A 20,206-nucleotide genomic window follows, 5' to 3' on the forward strand; every position below is an offset into this window, starting at 1 on the left:
TGAGCTCTTTGGCATGAACTCAACTCACCGTGTTTGGAGGAAGAGAAATGCTGCCTATGACCCAAAGAACACCGTCCCCACTGTCAAGCATGGAGGTGGAAATGTTATGTTTTGGGGGTGTTTCTCTGCTAAGGGCACAGGACTACTTCACCGCATCAATGGGAGAATGGATGGGGCCATGTACCATACAATTCTGAGTGACAACCTCCTTCCCTCCGCCAGGGCCTTAAAAATGGGTCGTGGCTGGGTCTTCCAGCACGACAATGACCCAAAACATACAGCCAAGGCAACAAAGGAGTGGCTCAGGAAGAAGCACATTAGGGTCATGGAGTGGCCTAGCCAGTCACCAGACCTTAATCCCATTGAAAACTTATGGAGGGAGCTGAAGATGCGAGTTGCCAAGCGACAGCCCAGAACTCTTAATGATTTAGAGATGATCTGCAAAGAGGAGTGGACCAAAATTCCTCCTGACATGTGTGCAAACCTCATCATCAACTACAGAAGACGTCTGACCGCTGTGCTTGCCAACAAGGGTTTTGCCACCAAGTATTAGGTCTTGTTTGCCAGAGGGATTAAATACTTATTTCCCTCTGCAGAATGCAAATAAATTCATATACTTTCCACAATGTGATTTTCCGGATTTAATTTGTGATGTGCTATCTCTCACTGTTACCAATAACCTACCCTTCAATTATGGGCTGCTCATGTCTTTGTCAGTGGGCAAACTTACAAAATCAGCAAGGGATCAAATACTTATTTCCCCCACTGTATATGTATCCTCATTGCAAACTTATAATCCATCTCTTGATGCGACACCAACTTTGAGGAACTCTTGATACTGAGAACAAAATCTTGAAGAGTTGGCCTTGACACTGACACTGCCAGCTCCTCGCTCCAAGATGCCGCCAATGCTGTGTAATTGGGCTCCTGCACTGAGTCTCTAATATGTCTGTGGTGCATCCGCATTGGCACCTTTGTTTGTGATTGCAAAGAAAAGGCGGAGGACAACTCCTCCTGTACATCTTCCGTTAGTGTTGTCCATGGGATGCTATGGACATAGTACCTCAGTTGGTAATAATGGAACGATCAGAGGGTAGTAACCTGAATTGGTTTTGTAACTCCTCAAACGACCGCATCTGGCCCTCCTCTGTTAGTACATGAACTAAGTAAATTAGCCCGTTCCTCTGCCATCTGGCAAATGCAGGATAAATGTTTCCTGGAGGGAAGTTAGGATTACCACAAATTGCCATAAATGGAGTCGTTCTTGTTGAAAACTGATGGTGACGGCAGATCCACCTCCATGTTGTTTTTGCCGTGGGAAGGATGTGCGAGTCAGTCAATATGGGTGGAAGTGGGCCCCCTCCCACATGAAGCAGGCAACTAAAATGAGTGTCCCGAGTGAGTGTCGTCTCTATTTTAGTAGCAGAAAATGCTGAAGTTGATCGAAACCAGTCTGAAATATGCCACATGCTACTAGCTATAGTAAGGTAACGAATGCTCAGCAAACCCAACCCTCCATGCTCCATCGGGACACACAGGGACTTAATGGAAAGTCGAGCCAGCTTTTTTCTCCACAGGAAACATTGTAGATGTTTATTCAATTTCTTCTTGTCTGCTGGCCTGAGGAAGAGTGGCAGAGTCTGAAAGATGTAAATCCACTTCAGCACTAGCAGGATATTGTACAGCGCTATTCTACCTAATAGGGACAGGGGATAATCTGTCCACAACCTCAACTTATGAAAAGTCATCTCCATCAAGGGAGTTACATTCTCATGATATAATCTCGTCATATCCTGAGTTATGTACGAGCCAGGGTATTTAATTCTATTCTCTGCCCAAGATAGAGGAGTACCCAATTCCTGTGCGCCCTCAGTTGTAGGGAAAACCCTAAGGCCTATGGATTTATGCACATTTAAGGTAAAGCCTGACATTCTCCCAAATTCTTGAATCATATCCAGCAGCTTTCCCAAAGTAGTCTGCGGCTGAGTAGTAATGATCATGAGATCATCTGCGAAGGACAAGGCCTTAATTGTTTCTCCCCCTACTCGAACCCCTGGGATCTCCCTTGAGTATTTAATGGCCCTCAACAGGGGTTCCATGGCCAGTATAAAAAGCGATGGTGAGAGAGGGCATCCCTGTCTAGTACCCTTTTTTATGTAAAAAGATTGGGACTGAACTCCATTAATTAGCACTGCTGCTTCCGGGCCTGAGTACAGGGCTCTTATGGCCCCAAAGGTCCACCCACCAAACCCCATATGGGTCAACACAGTAAATATGTATTCCCATTCGATCTTATCAAATGCTTTTTCAGCGTCGAGGGAATACATACAGGTTGGAATTTGCTGTTGTTGGCTTGATGCCATGGCCAGTAGTAGTCGTCGAACATTACTAGCCGCTTGTCTGGTTTTGACGAAGCCCACCTGCTCCTCTCCAACCAATCTGGGCAGAATGTTTGATAGTCGATTCGCTATGATTTTGGCCAGGATCTTGAGATCGACATTGATTAAGGAGATAGGTCTATAAGAATTAGACTGATTCTCCGGGCGGCCTGGTTTATGAATTAACGTAATGAATGCCTTATTGAAGTATGATGGAAATTTACCCTCCCCAATGATCTGTTCATAAAAGTCATGTATCCTGGGGTAGAAGGAGGGGGGCAACAGCTTATAGAACTCCCCTGAGTATCCATCTGGCCCAGGCGCAGATCCCACAGGTAGGGATTTAATTACATCTTGTATTTCTTTAAGATTTAAAGGAAGCTCTAGGTCACTCTGCTCCTGTTCTGTCAAGTGCGGCTGGCCTACCTGATCTAAAAATTGAATGGTCTCTTTGCAGCCTGCGGTCTGAGATGACTCATATAAAGAGCTAAAGAAGTTCTTAAAGATTCCAGCTATCTCCTCACTCTTATTATGGAGTTTCCCCCTATGGTCTCTAAGGGTAACAATTGGCTTCCGCGGTCCCCCGGACTGAACCAATCTCGTTAAAAAGGCCCCCGACCGATCCCCATATCGTTGAAATTTGTATTTTTGATATGCCATGGAACGTCGGGCTTTCTGATGTAATAAAGAATTAAGGGCCACCTGGACTGTGTGGAGCTGTTACTTTGTGGATGTAGTAGAGTGTTTAAGATGTTGCTTTTTAGCTCTTTTAAGGTCTTTTTCTAACTTTAATATTGCTGAGGCAATTTTTTTTGTTATGAGCTGAGACATAGGCTATATCATCGCCTCGCAGCACTGCTTTAGCAGTTGCCCAAAATAGGCCAGGTTGATCCTTATGTTGATCATTATTGTTGGTATAATCTTCCCATTTCTGAGCTAGATATGATCTAAAATCTTTATCTTGGTACAGGTGAATTGGGAACTTCCACCTCCTCGCCTGCTGGTAGAACCCGGGGGACTCCACATCCATCCACACAATAGAGTGGTCCGAGACCTCCTCCGGACCAATTTCCACATTCAACACCCATGGAAAGGTGGTGTGAGAAAATAATATGTAATCAAGTCGGAAGGAAGTCCCATGGGCACGTGATTCGTGGGTGTAGTCTCGTTCTGTTGGATGGAAACTACGCCACGTATCCACCAAATTGAGTTTTTGCATGAAATGAGAAAGAGCATGTGATCTCGGACCTCCTCTATGAGCTGAATGAGGGTTGGAACAGTCATATTGTGGATGGGACACCAGATTAAAGTCACCCATCACCATGAGCTGCATCGAGAGGTAGGGCATACACACTCGGATTAACTGAGCTAAAAATTTAGGATCATAGGTATTTGGGCCATATAAGCCCAGTATCATAAATTCCCTATCTTGTACCCACACCCAAATCAAAATATAGCGCCCGCCCTGGTCCTCTTCTACTACCTCAGACTTGACCGCCAGGCCTTTCCGGATTAATATGGCCACCCCACCCTTACGATCACCAAATGCGGATGAGTAGACCTCTCCCACCCACTGGCGCTTTAACTTTGCGTGCTCTGCCGCCGAGAGTCTAGTTTCCTGTAGGCAACCCACATCTGTTTTATGCCAGTTCAGTGCTGCTAGTATTTTCGCTCTTTTAATCGGAGTTGAAATGCCTTCCACGTTCCACGTGGTGAAGCGTATGGACTTAACTTTTACATTTGTGCAACTTATCCACCGCAGATTCTAAAGGTTTAATGCCATTCCTTGGGCGCCCAGCCTCGCCCAAGGAACCCTGTGACCTAGTTCGCCACCCCGTATCTATAAAACCCGGTATTATATGTAGGTCCCGTGTAAACCCAGTAAGTCCCGTAAAATGTGCTTAAATCATGATCTCAACCCCCCTCCCTGACCCAATCCTTTATCCAACCTGCTACTACACATTAACCAAACTGTAACTCTTATGGAAATCAATGATGGTGGCCTCTCCTCTCCCCCACCACCCCGCACCCCAGGACAGCAAGTTGTTTAACCTTCATTAAATTAGCCTGTTCCAATAACATACTCACAACTTCAACAGTTAGAACTCTTTATCACCCAGATCTCTCTGGTTATTAAAGTTTAATCCTCAAGGAGGAGGAGATCTAAGTAAGTCTGTTGGAACCTCCTGCGGTGCTCTGTAGGTCTGCCATTTCTCCTGGTAATATACTTTTAGGATCGCAGGATATATCAAGGCGAATCTTTGTTTAGTGAGAGCTAAAGATTTACATATAGGTCCAAATGCTTGGCGTCGTTCTTGAAGTGCAGCAGAAAACTCCTGGAATATTTTAACAGGCGTACCTTCAAAAGCTAGAGTCTCTCTTCTGCTGCATCCCACGTAAGATTTCCACTTTATGGATGTAATTGTGTACTTTAATCATAATTACTCTTGGTCACTGATTTGGGCGTGACTTGCGTCCCACTCGATGGGCTCGTTCAAGGCACAATGGCTCAACACTATCTGACAAGGCGAATTCCGATTTTAGCCACTTCTCTAGTACTTCTGATAAGTGGTGTTCCGGAGTGGATTCCGGGAACCCGATAATCCACAAATTATGCCGCCTCGATCGATTTTCCAATTCATCTACAAGCTGGGTGTGTTTCTGCACCAACTGTGAGCTCCGTCAACCGCGACGACATTCCAGCCTCCTCGTCCTCCACCGCCGACATTCGCTGTTCTAACTCACCCGTTCGCTTTGTGGTTTCCGCCAATAGCGATTCAAGGGAGGTGAGTTGACCCGAGAGTTGCTGGAGTTGTTGAAGTTGCGGTTCCATTGCCGACTTTACAACCACAGTCAGTTGCTGTAACTGCGCGTCGGTAAACTCCGCAGGGATTTTCTCTGGTGCCGGGTTTACGGCCATCTTGTTATCGAGCAGTCTAGTCTTCTCCTCTTTCTTCCCGCTTTTTGGAGGCATGCTGGATTCTGAACGAGTGACAAACAGGTCCATAAAGTCCTTTTCAGTCTCCTCCTCTTGGGGTGGTGGTTTGGAACCGTGGCCCTCTATGCTGGGTGCGGGTGACAGGGCGAGGCCTCAGAAGAGAGCTATACCACGTCTGCTCCCTTCAACTCATCACGTGATCTCCTTATTAAACCTTTTCTAATTCTGCTTTATCTTTTTTGAGATACAGCGACCAGAATTGCACACAATACTCAAGGTGAGTTTGCACCATACACCAATATAGAGGCATTATATTATTCTTTGTTTTATTTTCTATCCCTTTCCTTTACACATTTGTAACAGCAGATCAACAGTTTCATGATTGAGTTCTTTCAGTACTCTATTGTGTATACCATCTGGCCCAGGTGTATATTCCTCCCTATACTAGTCCTGTAAGATGGGCCTGCTAGCCCTCAGATTTGCTGTCATCAGCATAAATTTAGTTTCTCCCTGCAGCTGCATGTAAGCAGAGTGCTTGATCAGTACATGGAAAGTATTGGTCACATGTCAAGGAGAAACAAAGGAAGAACTGAGGCTATGCGGCCCATATATGGCAGATACAAATGGATACAACCTTGATGGTGAAGAGAGACTGAGGACCCTCCAAAGTGCAAGATGTTCCACCGGAAATATGGGTTCAGAGAAGGAGGACACTATGAGGCGTATCTTCAAAGCACTCAGCCTTACAAAGTTCCATATACTTCCTTGTCATCAGCAGCAGATGAATCCATTAACTGATGGGATGTACAAAAACACTCCCTAGTTAGGGCGGGAATCTTGTCACTCCCCGAGCAAGCACTTGCGCTCCAAACTGCGCGTCCCGCTTTGCTGCAACATACAGCCTGTAATGCCGGATGAAGGAGAGCTTAGAAGCCCAAGTAGCCGCATTACAGATTTCCTGAAGAGAGAGTGCTCCTGTTTTGGCCCACGAAGAGGAAATCGCTCTTGTGGAATGCGCTTTAAATGCGTCAGGCGTAGACCACCCTGACAGCAGGTACGCAGAAAAAATGGTTTCCTTGAGCCAACGGGCTATAGTGGCCTTAGACACTGGAGGCTCTCTTCGAGGACCTGACAACAAGACAAAAAGGTGATCAGAGGTCCTGAAGTCATTTGACATTTGCAGATACTGCAAGAGAGCCCTGCGAACATCCAGAAGATGTAACTGCCCAAAAGATTCCGGAAACTCCTCCCTAGTAAAGGAGGGCAGATAAATGGGCTGGTTTAGGTGAAACGCTGAAACCACCTTAGGCAGGAAGGAAGGTACAGTACGCATCGTAACTCCGGACTCTGAGAATTGCAGAAAGGGATCTCGACAGGACAGAGCCTGGAGCTCAGACACACGTCTCGCCGAAGTTATGGCCACCAAAAAGACTGTCTTTAGAGTCACATCCTTCTCTGAAGCTCGCCTCAGTGGCTCAAAGGGCAAACACTGGAGCACCTTCAACACCAGCCCCAGGCTCCAAGCTGGACACGGCAGCCGCACTGGCGGGCGAAGCCGGAGCGCCCCTCATAGAAATTGGGCAAAGTCCAGATGAGCGGCCAGGGAAAGGCCAAAGACCTTCTCTCGAAAGCATGCCAATGCTGCCACTTGCACTCGCAGGGAATTTTAGGCCAAGCCTTTTGGTAAACCATCCTGCAAAAACTCCAGTATTGGCGAGACTGTAGCCCTCGTGGGTGTGATCGCCTTTGAAACACACCATACCTCAAACTGGCGCCAGATCGGAGCATAAGCAACAGAAGTGGACCGCTTGCGGGCCTGCAAGAGAGTGGAGATGACTTTGTTAGAATAGCCTCTCTCTCTCAATTGCACCCTTTCAAGAGCCATACCGTAAGATCAAAGCGGCAGGGATCCTCCATGGTCACCAGGCGCTGCATCAACAGGTTCAGTACCAGCGGCAAAGGAAGAGGGGCCTCCACCAGCATCCGCGTACCATGGCCGTCTGGCCCAATCCGGGGCAATGAGAATCACCACTCCTTGATGTAGCCGAATTCGCAGGAGGACTCGCCCTATCAAGGGCCAAGGAGGGAACACATACAGGAGGCCCGGAGGCCAGGATTGAGCCAAGGCATCCAACCCCGCCGAGTGAGGACCTCTCTGTCTGCTGAAAAAGCACGGGACTTTGGCATTTGCACTTGATGCCATTAGATCCGCTACGGGCGTTCCCCATTTGACACAGATCTGAAGAAACACTGTCTGCCAGTTCCCACTCCGCTGGGTCGATTTGATGCCTGCTTAGAAAATCGGCTTGCACGTTGCTCTGACCTGCTATGTGAGCTGCTGACAGAAGCTGCAGATGTAGCTCGGCCCAGTGGCACATCTGAGCGGCCTCCGCGGCCAGTGCTCTGCACTGAGTGCCACCCTGTCGATTTATGTAGGCCACATCTGTTGTATTGTCCGACAGAACTCTGACAGTCAGCCCCTCCAGAGTCTTGTGAAAGGCCAGAAGAGTCTGGAATATCTCTCAGTTCCAAGCGATTGATGGACCACCCAACAGGCCCTGGGCTTAGCTTCCCTTGCAATGTGCTCCCCAGCCGACCAGGCTGGCATCGGTTATCACCAGGCACCAAGAGGGAAGAGCCAGCGGCATTTCTCACCGCAGCATGCTGTTTGAGAGCCACCACTCCATACTGAGCCAGGCCGCAGGGAGCCACGTGAGTCTGCGTTGACAATCCTGGGACATTGGAGACCATCGCTGAAGCAGGGCAATCTGCAGAGGTCTCAAGTTTGCTCTCACCCATGGCACTACCTCCAAAGTGGCCGTCATCGACCCCAGCAGCTGGACAAAGTCCCAAGCTCGTGGGCGAGGCATCCGCAGGAGCAGACGGACCTGATTCTGAAGCTTGCACCGCCTTTGGTCGGGTAGAAAGACAAACCCCCAAATATTTGAGAGATTGAGAGGGGGTTAGGTGACTTTTGGGTATATTGACGACCCAGCCCAGAGATTGCAGTACTGAGACCACTCTGGCTGTGGCCAGATGACTTTCGTCTGCCGAATCCGCTCTGATGAGCCAGTCGTCAAGGTACGGGTGAACCCAGATACCCTGTCGCCTGAGAAAAGCAGCTACTACCACCACAACCTTGGAAAAGTTGCAGGGAGCTGTGGCAAGGCCAAAAGGCAAGGCCCGAAACTGGAAATGTTTTCTCAACAACGCAAACCGGAGAAACCGTTGATGCGGGGGCCAAATAGGCATGTGCAAGTAAGCTTCTTTTAGGTCCAGAGACATGAGAAATTCTCCTGGCTGTACCGCCGCAATGACGGAGCACAGGGTTTCCATGCGAAAATGTCGCACTCTTAGAGCCTCGTTGACTGAGTCGAGGATCGGTCGGAAAGACCCGTCTTTCCGAGGCACCACAAAGTAAATGGAGTAGCGACCGCAGCCGCGTTTGGTGGGAGGCTCAGGGATCACTGCTCCAAGGTGCAACAAGACTTGTAAGGTCTCCTCTACCGCCGCCCGTTTGACGGCAGTACCGCATCGGGACTCCACAAACACATATCTCACCGGGGCGCTGAATTCCAATCGGTAACCTTCTCTGATCAGGTCCAGGACTCACACTGATCGGAGGTAATCTTGGTCCATTCCTCGAGAAAGAGGGAAAGACGTCCTCCTACTGCAGGAATCGAGGAATGGACCAGCACCCAACTCCAGGCCTTGAACCGGCCGCTGCGGAACGCTTGTTCCTCTGCTGAAAATGGCACGTTGAGAAACCCCAGCAGAGCGCCTCGGGCGATATCTGCGAGCTTCAAAGAAGCGAGGTCTGGAAGAGGAGGGCCACAAAGAATCCTTGGAAGAAGGCCTCGGCCTATCCTCGGGTAAGCGCTAGGGTTTAGGGTCCCCCAGGTCTTTCACAATCTTCTCCAGCTCCTCTCCAAATAACAAGTGGCCCCGAAAGGGAAGCTTCACCAGCCTGTGCTTTGAAGCCATGTAAGCCGCCCAATGCCATAGCCATAGAAGGCGGCGGGCCGCAACTGCCACAGACATCTGCTTAGCCGAAGCTCTGACCAGATCATAGAGGGCGTCAGCCAAAAATGACAGGGCCGACTCCATCCGCGGTGCAACCTCAGCGAGGGACTCCGCACCATCAGCGGGCTGTTCCACTGCCCGTTGTAACCAAGAAAGGCAGGTCCGGGCAGCATAGGAATTGCATATAGAAGCCCTTAAGGCGAGGCCAGAGATTTCAAATGACCGTTTCAACGCGGATTCAAGCCACCGGTCCTGTATATCTTTCAGGGCAACCCTTCCCTCTAAGGGGAGGGTGGTCCTCTTAGTCACCGCCGTGACCAAGGCGAACACTTTAAGCATCTCCAAAGGGGCCAAGTGCTCCTCACTTAGAGGGTAAAGCTGACCCATAGCCCTGGCCACTTTCAAAGGCCCTTCGGTTTCAGACCATTGAGCTGAAATAAGCTCTTGGATGGAGTCATGCACAGGAAAGGCTCGAGCAGGCTTCTTAGTACTCGCCATCCTCGGATTACCAGAGGAGGCCTCGCCCTTGGCAGGATCATCAATCGAGAGGGCCTGCAAGGCGTCCGAAATGAGCGCTGGCAGCTCATCGCGGTGGAAAATCCTCACAGCATTGGGATCATTCAGATCCCATGGCAAACCGGCACTTTCCTCTGGCTCTTCAGACCAAGAGGCCCTGCCAGAACCCTCAGAATCCACACCGCCCGACCACGGGGGGGGGGGGGGGGGAGGGGGGGAGAGAAGTGCGCCACTCTCTGACAGGGAATTTACCAGTCTGTGTTTTGCGTCCTTCCAACGCTCGGGGGAATCAGCCAGCCCCGGGCCATCAACACCCGGGGGGAAACCAGGTAGCAGCGCAGTGTCAGACACGTGCGGCAGAGCTCTTTTCAGCATGAAAGCTTTATGCATTAAAAGCACAAACTCCAGGGAGAAACACTCACCCTGACCCTCCGTCTCCAAATCAGGAGAAATGGGAACGGGAGCTCCTCTGGTAGCCTTTAACCGAAGCGTCCCCCTGCACTCAGACTCCTCTGCAACAGCGAGGGTCGAGGCGTGCGGCGCTTACAAAATGGCGCCCGCTGCCAGCTCCATTTACCAGGAAGAATCATCGCTCGCCATGCTCGTACTAGCTCTAGCGTCTAAAGAGCACATCTTACAGAACCCCGCTGCTGATCTACGTTTACCACAATGGGAGCAGCGTTTAACTGCTTCAGCAGCCATCGTCCGAAGGGACGGAATTATATAAGTAAAATGGCGGCTTCGCGGCAAAACTTACCCCAATCAGAACGGCCTCCACGGGACCTCCCCAGAGGAGCTGGGCACCACTCTCACCTCAAAAGACCTAGTCAAACGAGCTCCGGTCAAGCTGCATGTGGAAAATAGCCTCAGAATAGCCACGCAGAACCAATGCATATTCCTTTTTTTTTTTTAAATGCTGTGAGGAAAGTTGGAGGCAGGCAGCAACAGAGGTACTCCGGTAGGCAGGGGGACAGGTAAGGCAGGGAAAGGGCGAACCTATATGCCTTCAAAGTGGGCACCACAAGCCACAACACCCCTGCTTCAACTGGCAAAAGCACAGGAGCCACCCCTGGCAGAATTTTTCCAGGAGCTGATCAAGCTACATCCACACCTGCTGGGAGATAGAGCAATACTGAAGGCAGATGGAGCTAGCCGTCCATAGAGCACTATGGTTTTTCAGTGTTCTCTATCTCCACCTGCTGGTAGGTGGACATAACCCATCAGTTAATGGATTCATCTGCTGCTGATGACAAGGAAATTCTACAATTTTTTTTTAAATACAGGAAGGAGACCCGTTCAGATGGGGGAGGGGGAAGAGGGGGAAATGCCCAGCACCACCAGGTGTTCCCTGCACTGCCTAAGACAACTAGCAATACCCATAAATACATACATAAGACGATAAGAGTAGCCATACTAGGTCACACCAATGGTCCATCTAGCCCAGTATTCTGTTTTCTGAACAGTGGCCAAGTCAGGTCAAAAGTACCTAGCAGAAACCTAAATTGTGGCAACACTCCATACTACAAATCCCAGGGCAAGCAGTTGCTTCCCATGTCTGTCTCAATAGCAGACTATGGACTTTCCCTCCAGGAAATTTGTCCAAACCTTTTTTAAACCCAGATACGCTAACCGCTGTTACCAACTGGCACCAGGGGAACTGGACCAGGTGTAGTGTCTAAGTCAATCCAGGAGAAGTGCTAAGGCACGCCCACCACCTGCTGGAGATAGAGGAATACTTAGCCGTTTCACTGTTCACTGCCTATTAGGGCACAACCTCATTTTGTGTTCTCTATCTCCACCTGCTGGCAGACAGGCATAACCTACAAGTCCTAGATTGATCTGTTAGCAACAATAAGGAGCATTTATTTGTCGTGTGTCAAGGGTGAGAGGGGGGGATAACTTTGTACAGGTTTGAGACCCATTCCTAGGACCTCTAACCAAACACTTACGTAGTGCGCTGCTAAACTCTTCCTGACTTGGATCTAATTAAACCACCTATCTTTCAAAGGTAGAAGGGATGGGTGCGATGGGGATTGGGGGTAAGGTGAGGATAGAGACTGGTTGATGGAGAAATGGGAAAATTTTATAATCGTTGCATTGTTTAAAGCGGCTATGGTCTTGATATGTTTTTACACTGTTAACCGAGGAATGTTCAGAATGTGGTTATTAAGCTTATTATGGAAGAAAAAAGTGTGACCAGATTGTTGAGGGAGCCCATGACTGTCAAACTGAGGCATGTCTTCATTTCAAACTGATTTTTTAATGTACAATTATAGAGATGTCCCACAGTATTTAGCAAAGGCTATTGTCCTATATGAATCACCAAGGGCACGTAGGTCCTTGCTGACAGGTCTTTTATACCCATGTTGAAGTGATTGTTGATTGACAGCAAGCATTTGACATCATGAGGCCCCACCCAGTTCTGGAACAAATTTCCTCTGATATTGTGGATAGAGTTAAATATTCTTCAATTTTGGAAGCAGTTAAAGGTGTTTCTTTTTAAAAAAAAAAAGCATTGGGGAAGGGGTGGATTTCTAATTTATGTATTCACTATTCAACATTTTAAAATTTGTGTTTGGTTTTTGATTGTACTCTACTTTGGCACAGGTAACTTAGCTAAAGGCAGAATATCAACTTGAAAATTTTCGCTGATTTTCACAATATAAAAATTAAGCTTAACAAAAATGAAAGGTTCCAGTCAGCGTTACATAAATACGGACTATTACTGTGAGAGACTAAATGCATTTAAATGAAAGGTTTGCTTACAAAGACCAGAAAGTGACTCAGTTAAGAGATCAGGGTTCCATAATGTTCAAAGGACAGCAGGGCAGGACTAACAAACATTCATAGGATTGTACAGTTAAATCCTTTGTACACAATGATGCAGGGTGCAGTACAAGAAAAGATGCAGGAAACTAAAGCAAATATTGCACTGAAGTAGTTCACAATATAAAAGGGTAGTAGTTCATCAGGGGTTACATCTGTTGTACTTAACTTGGAACACTTAAAATGGTCATTCAATTACCTGGCGTGTCCAGTTCATGTAGGACATAGACATGCTCAAAATTCACAGAGTTCTTGTGCTTGTCCGTGCCAAAGAACACCACACCTAAGAGATCCCGCTCACTATTGATAATCTTACTGGTATACACACTCCTGATGCACTGGAAAACAGAGCACAATTATGAATCATTCTGTGACCCTATCAAATTACAGTTCTCATGGAAAAGCCAGTACAAGTTTATTCTGTAGTTTTAAGTTGGTATCAGTTCTGAACCCAGCAGTTTTTTTTCCTGTTCCTTCAGGACTATCAGCAAAAATCAGACCTAAAGCTGGAAACTGGTATCATTCACAACTACCAGGGAATGTTTGTATCCCCTCCCAACTTGCTTTTAGTTCAGCTTTTACAGTGTCTACAAAGCAGGAGTCATACATCAGAGGGTCTTTCCAGGTCCTGCAACGACTCTAAATCTGGCCACTAAGTGTCACTTTTGTACAATGATTTTTCCTTTTATTTTTGAAATGTAGTAAAATATTATCAAATATTCTCATTTTAAATGTAAAAGACATGCTATGCTACAATATTTATGCTACAATATGTTAAAAGCTTCCCTCTGCCACAACTTTACTCTTTCTTCCTCTGCTTTTAAAAGAATAGGCAAAGGACAGCCCAAACAACAAAAGCCCATTATTCCTTTTACATTTTTAAGATTTCTGACATTTTTTCCAGCCCAGCCACAAGCTCTTTGCTCTTGCTAATGTGTCATTTACAAGCTGTGCTGCAGTATACAGAGGTGACAGCAGTATGTCATTCTGTGACAGCTTTCTTCCACAAATTAGAGAAATATCTAGGGCTGGGGTGGGCAACATCGGGCCATCAAGGGCCACAATCCAGCTGGGTTTTCAGGATTTCCCCAATGAATAAGCAGGAGATGTAATTACACACAGTGGAGGCACTGCATACAAATAGATCTCATACATATTCACTAAGCACAGTGGGCATTATAAGTGCGGACAATATGTGTATTGCTGCTTGAGTATTGAAACGGAGAGGGACAAGATTTCACACACTTGGAGAGTTTAAATTACGTTCATATACTAAATCTAAACGTAAACAAGTAATTTATGGAATCATATGTCCTTGTGGAAAAAACGTACATTGGTCAAACCATCAGACCAGTGAAGTGTAGAATAGCTCAGCATTTAAGCAATTTGCAGCGATGGGAGGTACCTCTGGTCATGCATTTGAATCAGTTTCACCACTGACCATCAGATTTGCGACTCATAGTGTAATGAGGGGGAAGGGGGATATTGCTTCAAATTTAATGCAAAAGGAGCAGAAATTTATATATATTTGGAATACTGTGGAACTGGTAGGACTCAAAGAAGCAGAATGGTCACAGTTATGACTTCAAAGACTAATAACACAAGTGTGTTTAGAAAAACTTAACTAATTAGCAAGCAATGGGCATATTGCATATATCCGAAGAGTTAATATATCGGAACGTCATTTCCGGTGGCAGCCGAGATCAAGCAGGTAGTGCTTAAGAGCGACCTGTTGATTTAGTCCATTTTGAGGTGGTTTGAGTGTTTTAACAATGCACATAAGGTAAGAAATTGAATTAATGGCATTGTATGTACAAAATAAGAAGAAAATATTGAATCTGAGTGGTTCATATTTTTATTTTAGTGACTGATCCTGATGACACCCCAGTGGAAAAACATGGTACCATGTAGAGTCCGGACATCAACTGGGTTTTGAAACATGAACAGTTTGTGAGGTTTTGGACTTGGTATAAGGTGGCCTATAACTGTTCAGTACATGAAGAGAGAAATCATATTAAATTTGAAGGGAGCAACTACAAATTTGAAGTTTGGTAAGAAACCGGCACTGACAAAAAGGTTTAATGTTTGGAAACAACTTTTGGGAACACAGAAGAACTTGGAAACCGGGAACTCACTAGTATCCATTTATGACCCTGTAAGAAAGAAATTTTGTTCACAGGAGAATGGGGGTGGGGGTGGGGGGGGTTGTGACCCTCAATTCTGTGTTTAGCTACACTGGCAAATTTTAATGAAACTAGGAAGTGATAAAATATATAGATGAAGCTTTTTAGCTTTTAAATATTTGTATTCAATAAAGTAGTATCATTTAATGATAACAATTTGTAGGTGATTTGATTGAGGTGTTACAGCAAATTTACCACTTTGGAATAGACTGTGAATTTAGTTATGTTTTGAACAAAAATACATATTCATTGGGGAAATCCTGAAAACCCGATTGGGTTGTGGCCTTCCACGATCAAGGTTGCCCACCCTGATCTAGGGTCGCCTGTCCTACCAGTCAATGAGCTTTGGAAAATTTGTAGCCAAGCCACTATGAAAAAAACGCAACTGCAGTCAGCCCAAAGAGAAATGGTAAATGAACTTCTCTTTCTGAGAAGTTCTGAGACAAAAGAATATTTCTGTGGTAAGTGATATTTTATTCTGTGCTTGGTAACGTAAAGATTAGGTTTAAAAGAGGAATTGTAGGATATTCATAAACACAGTTAGAATTAAAAAAAAAAAAAAAAAAAAGTAAATTTTATTAGCTAGTCTCCATACCCTTTTCCCAATAGTTTTAAAACTTGAATTTTCTGCACAGGATTAACAGGTACTCTCTAGAAGGCACCATAGGGCCTAGTTCAGTCCTCATTCCCACCTACCCCAAGCCCAACTCTTCATTTATAAGACAAAAAGAGGGGAGTTTTCATTAGAGTTTTAATTACATTTAATTAGTTTCTGAGAAGCAAACACTAAATAAATCACACCAGTCTTAAGGCTCTTTATAATCATCTGATATCCCTAGTACTTTAAGAAGTTAAGAACTCAATAATATTAAGATGCAGACAATAGTCCAGCAGTGAGAGGGGGTCTATCCAGTCTTTTGCATCGAGTATCATAAGTATGATTATCTCCCAGTTGGTGAGATGTCATATGTGTGTACTCGATGCAAAGAGCTCCTAGCTCTCAGAGAGCGAGTTCGTTCTCTTGAGGCTAGAGTAGCAGACCTGGAGGAGCTGAGGGAGACAGAGAGGTACATAGAAGCCTACAGGGACATTGTAGAGAAGTCCCACCTCCAATCTGGTAGCCTCTGTGCTGCCTTGGAGGAAGGAGGTCTTCTAAAAGGAAAACATCACCTTGGTGCAGCTGGAAGTAATCCTGTAGACAAGAGAAGCACACCAGGGGATGCAATATCCTCTTGCACAGAGGATGTCTCTCCAGGAGCTACTGCCCAGGAGGGAAGGGTTAGGACAGCTGTTGTAGCTGGCAATTCGATTATTAGGCATGTAGATAGCTGGGTGGCTGGTGAACGTAATCGCCTAAACACTTGCCTTCCTGGTGTGAAGGTAGCAGACCTCACACGTCATCTAGATAGGGTTTTAGATAGTGCTGGGGAGGAGTCAGCTGTCTTGGTACATGTGGGAATCAATGACATAGGAAATGTGGGAGAGAGGTTCTGGATGTCAAATTTAAGCTCAAATACAGAACCTCTTGGGTAGCATTCTCCAAAGTGCTACCCGTTCCACGCGCAGGGCACAAAAGACAAGCAGAGCTCCGGAGTCTCAATTCAATGTGTGGATGAGGTGATGGTGCAGGGAGGAGGACTTTAGATCTGTAAGGAACTGGGCAACATTCTGGGGAAGAGGTAGCCTATTCCAGAAGGATGGGCTCCACCCTAATCAGGGTGGGACCAGGCTACTGGCATTGGCATTTAAAAAGGAGATAGAGAAGCTTTTAAACTAGAACCTGGGGGAAGACCAACAGTTGTTCAAAAGCACATGGTTCGGAACAAGATATCTTTCAAAGATATCGCCAAAACAGGAAAGATAACGAGGTTGTAAAAAAGACCATAGTAAATCAGGTGTCCTTAAATAAAAATCAGACAAAAGATTGCAAATTAACACAGTGAACTGCTGAGCAAGATGTAAATAGGAACAACAAACAGTTTGAAATGTCTATATGCGAATGCTAGAAGCCTAAGAAATAAGATGGAAGAGTTAGAATATATTGCACTAACTGAAAAATTGGATATAATAGGCATCTCTGAGACCTGGTGGAAGGAGGATAACCAGTGGGACACTGTCATACCAGGGTACAATTATATCATAGTGATAGAGTGGCATTGTATGTTAAGGAGGGCCTTGAATCAAATAGATAAAACACATCTTGGAATCCATATAGATTGAAAGTCCATGTGTAAAGGGGAATACAACAGTGATAGGAGTGTACTCCCATCCATCTGGCCAGGATGGACAGATGTAGAAATGTTATCAGAAATTAGGGAGGCTAACATACTGGAAAACACTATAATAATGGGTGATTTCAATTACCCACAAAAAATATACCTTTCTACCTTGTATACAATGTGTTTGCAAGCAACTATGGCATCCCCTGGGCGAAAAAATTTAACAATCATCCAAACAAAAGCAAAAACGTGGAGAAAAAAAAAGACATCAGATATTACAGAAACACCTCTTTGTCAAAGGACAAGCCTTTTGTATAATGAGGGAACCATATCAGTCATATGTCTTCAAAAAAAACTCCACAAAACTCTTTTGCCACTGGCTTAACCATGTGCTCTACAAACACTTGTAAAGGAGACCTAAATAACACAATTTATAAGGCTTGGAGAGAGTACTTATCTTGGCTGAAGAATTATCCAACTTTGTATTATGAACCCAGCCTCGCGTACACTGTACTCCACACTTCTATAAAGTCCCGACAGGGTCACCCTGTTTCGCTACAATATAGCTGCTTCAGGGGAATATTTCCATATGTAAGAACAGTCCAAGCTCTTAGCGTCTCGCCGTCTCCACTTTGCTCTGGTTCAAAAAATGGCGGACAGCTTCTCCACTTTCATAATCTGCTTATATACTCAGCGTCTGACGTCACTCAAGAATCTTCCAATCACATAGCATACTCGTCAGAGGAAAGCTTTCCATTCAATCGCTACATTTAAAACCCTGGGCATGACAGTCTTTAACTCAAAAATCCATCGTTGTTCTCTTTGTCTTAAAAGACGTCTAATGTCACCTCTTCTTTCTGAAACTCTCATTTGTTCCAATACAACACATCTCAATTCTGAAAACTGATGATGATATTGTATACAGTGCGAGACCATAGGTTCATATATCTTACCAGCTTGGATACAGTGTCTGTGTTCTATTAACCGAGTTTTTAAAGTACGAGAAGTCTGACCCACATAACATAATGCACATGGGCACATTATGATGTATATTACGTTCACTGAAGTACAGTCCGTTATAGCATACAGCTTGTAAATCTTTTCCGAAGTTGGATGAATAAATTGGTTAGAATCTAACATAATATTACACACAGAACAATGACCACAAGCACTATGAAACCCCTCTTCACGTCTTCTGATCGTATCTCGATTCCAAACCTCTGCTGGACATAAGGTATCATTAAAATTGCTGTTACGTTGAAATGCAAAAATCACTCTTAAGTCCCGAAAACAAGGGTGAACTTGCAACATAGGTAAATGACGTTTGATGATCTTAGACATTTTATCAATTACCCCCATACTGACTGGGTAAAAGTAACATCAGGGCATGAAAGGGAGGTAAACTTCCTTGACAAAATCAAGGATTGCTTTATGGAGCAACTGGTACAGGAGCCAACAAAAAAAGGAAAAATTTTAGACTTAGTCCTTGGTGGAGTGCATCATCTGGTGCAGGAGGTGATGGTGCTGGGGCTGCTTGATAACAGTGATCATATGATCAGATTTGATATCGGCTTTGGAGTAAGTACACATAGGAAATCCAATACGTTAGCATTTAACTTTCAAAACAGAGACTATGATAAAATGAGAAGAACGGTGAAAGAAAAAGAAAAAAAAAAAAAAACTTAGAGGGGCAACTGAGGTCAAAAACTTACATCAGGCGTGGAAGCTGTTCAAAAATACCATCTGACTACCCCAACTGATTCAAAATGCTACAGCAAGACTAATAGAAAGTTGTAAGTGACATGACCACATCAAACCATTTTTGAATAAACTTCACTGGCTACCAATACAGAACCAAATTTAAAACTGATCTTCAAGGCCCTTAAAGAAAATGATGACCCAAAGCATTTGAAGAACAGGACCCCCCCCCCCCCCCTACACACCTTCAAGGTCACTAACGTCCTCCCAAGGAGATTCCCTAACCACACCCTCTCCAAAGGACATCACAAAATGTGATACCCACGAGTGAGCCTTCTCCGGAGTAGCCCCCACACTCTGGAATGCACTCCCTGAAAGGCTCCGCTTAAAACAAGACTACCTCTACTTCAGGAAGCAGGTGAAAGCTTGGTTGCTCAACCAGGCCTTTAATAGAAGAAGTAAATAACATTGGCTGCACATAATATAGCAGGACATCTTTATCCACTCCTACCCTAGCCAAGATAAGGTTCAAGCACCTTTCTGACCTCATTTGCAACTCTCTTTAACTAGTCCCTTATTTTCTTGCTCCTGACATAAGAGTAGCCATAGTGGGTCAGACCAATGGTCCATCAAGCCCAGTATCCTGTTGCCAACTGCCAGGTCAAAAGTACCTGGCAGAAACCCCAATCGTGGCAACAATCCATGCTACAAATCCCAGGGCAAGCAGTTGCTTCCCCATGTCTGTCTCAATATACCAGACTATAGACTTTTCCTCTAGAACTTGTCCAAACCTTTTTTAAACCCAGAAACGCTAACTGCTGTTACCATATCCTCCAGCAAAGAGTTCCAGAGCTTAACTATTTGTTGAGTGAAAAAATATTTCCTCCCATTTGTTTTAAAAGTATTTCCATGTAACCTTCTTGAGAGACCCTATCTTTGTACCTATGGAATGAGTAAAAAATTGATTTACTTCTACTCGTTTTACACCACTCAGGATTTTGTACACCTGAATCATATCTCCTCTCATCCATCTCTTTTCCAAGCTGAAGAGCTCTAGCCTTTCCTCATATGGAAGGAGTTTCATCCCCTTTATTATTTTGGTCGTTCATCTTTGAACCTTTTCTAAATTCCACTATATCTTTTTTGAGATACGCTAACCAGAACTGAACACAATACTCAAGGTACGGTTGCACCATGGAGTGATACATAGGCATTATAGTATTTTCGGTCTTATTCACCATCCCTTTCCTAATAATTCCTAGCATCCTGTTTGCTTTTTTGGTCACTGCCAAACACTGAACAGAAGATTGCAGCATATTATCCAAAACGATACCTATCTATATGTTCCATCTTTGCATACACGCTAGGTTGTCTGTTAAAATGTTTGTGTTGGCATTGTAATGTAGCATACTATTGGGCTCATTT

At 45.2% G+C, this 20,206-nt stretch overlaps 1 protein-coding gene across 2 annotated transcripts in view; it reads right to left on the bottom strand.

Annotated features, from left to right (window-relative positions):
• Nucleotides 1-20,206, bottom strand: part of XRCC6 (X-ray repair cross complementing 6) — a 141,038-nt gene that overhangs the window by 102,654 nt on the left and 18,178 nt on the right. For both annotated transcript variants that reach the window (XM_030207770.1, XM_030207781.1), the window contains exon 4: nt 12,881-13,019. In XM_030207770.1, the coding sequence (XP_030063630.1) occupies nt 12,881-13,019 (139 nt within the window). The remainder of the gene's footprint in view (nt 1-12,880; nt 13,020-20,206) is intronic.

This window comes from Microcaecilia unicolor, chromosome 1, assembly GCF_901765095.1.
Source record: "Microcaecilia unicolor chromosome 1, aMicUni1.1, whole genome shotgun sequence".
Taxonomy (NCBI): domain Eukaryota; kingdom Metazoa; phylum Chordata; class Amphibia; order Gymnophiona; family Siphonopidae; genus Microcaecilia; species Microcaecilia unicolor.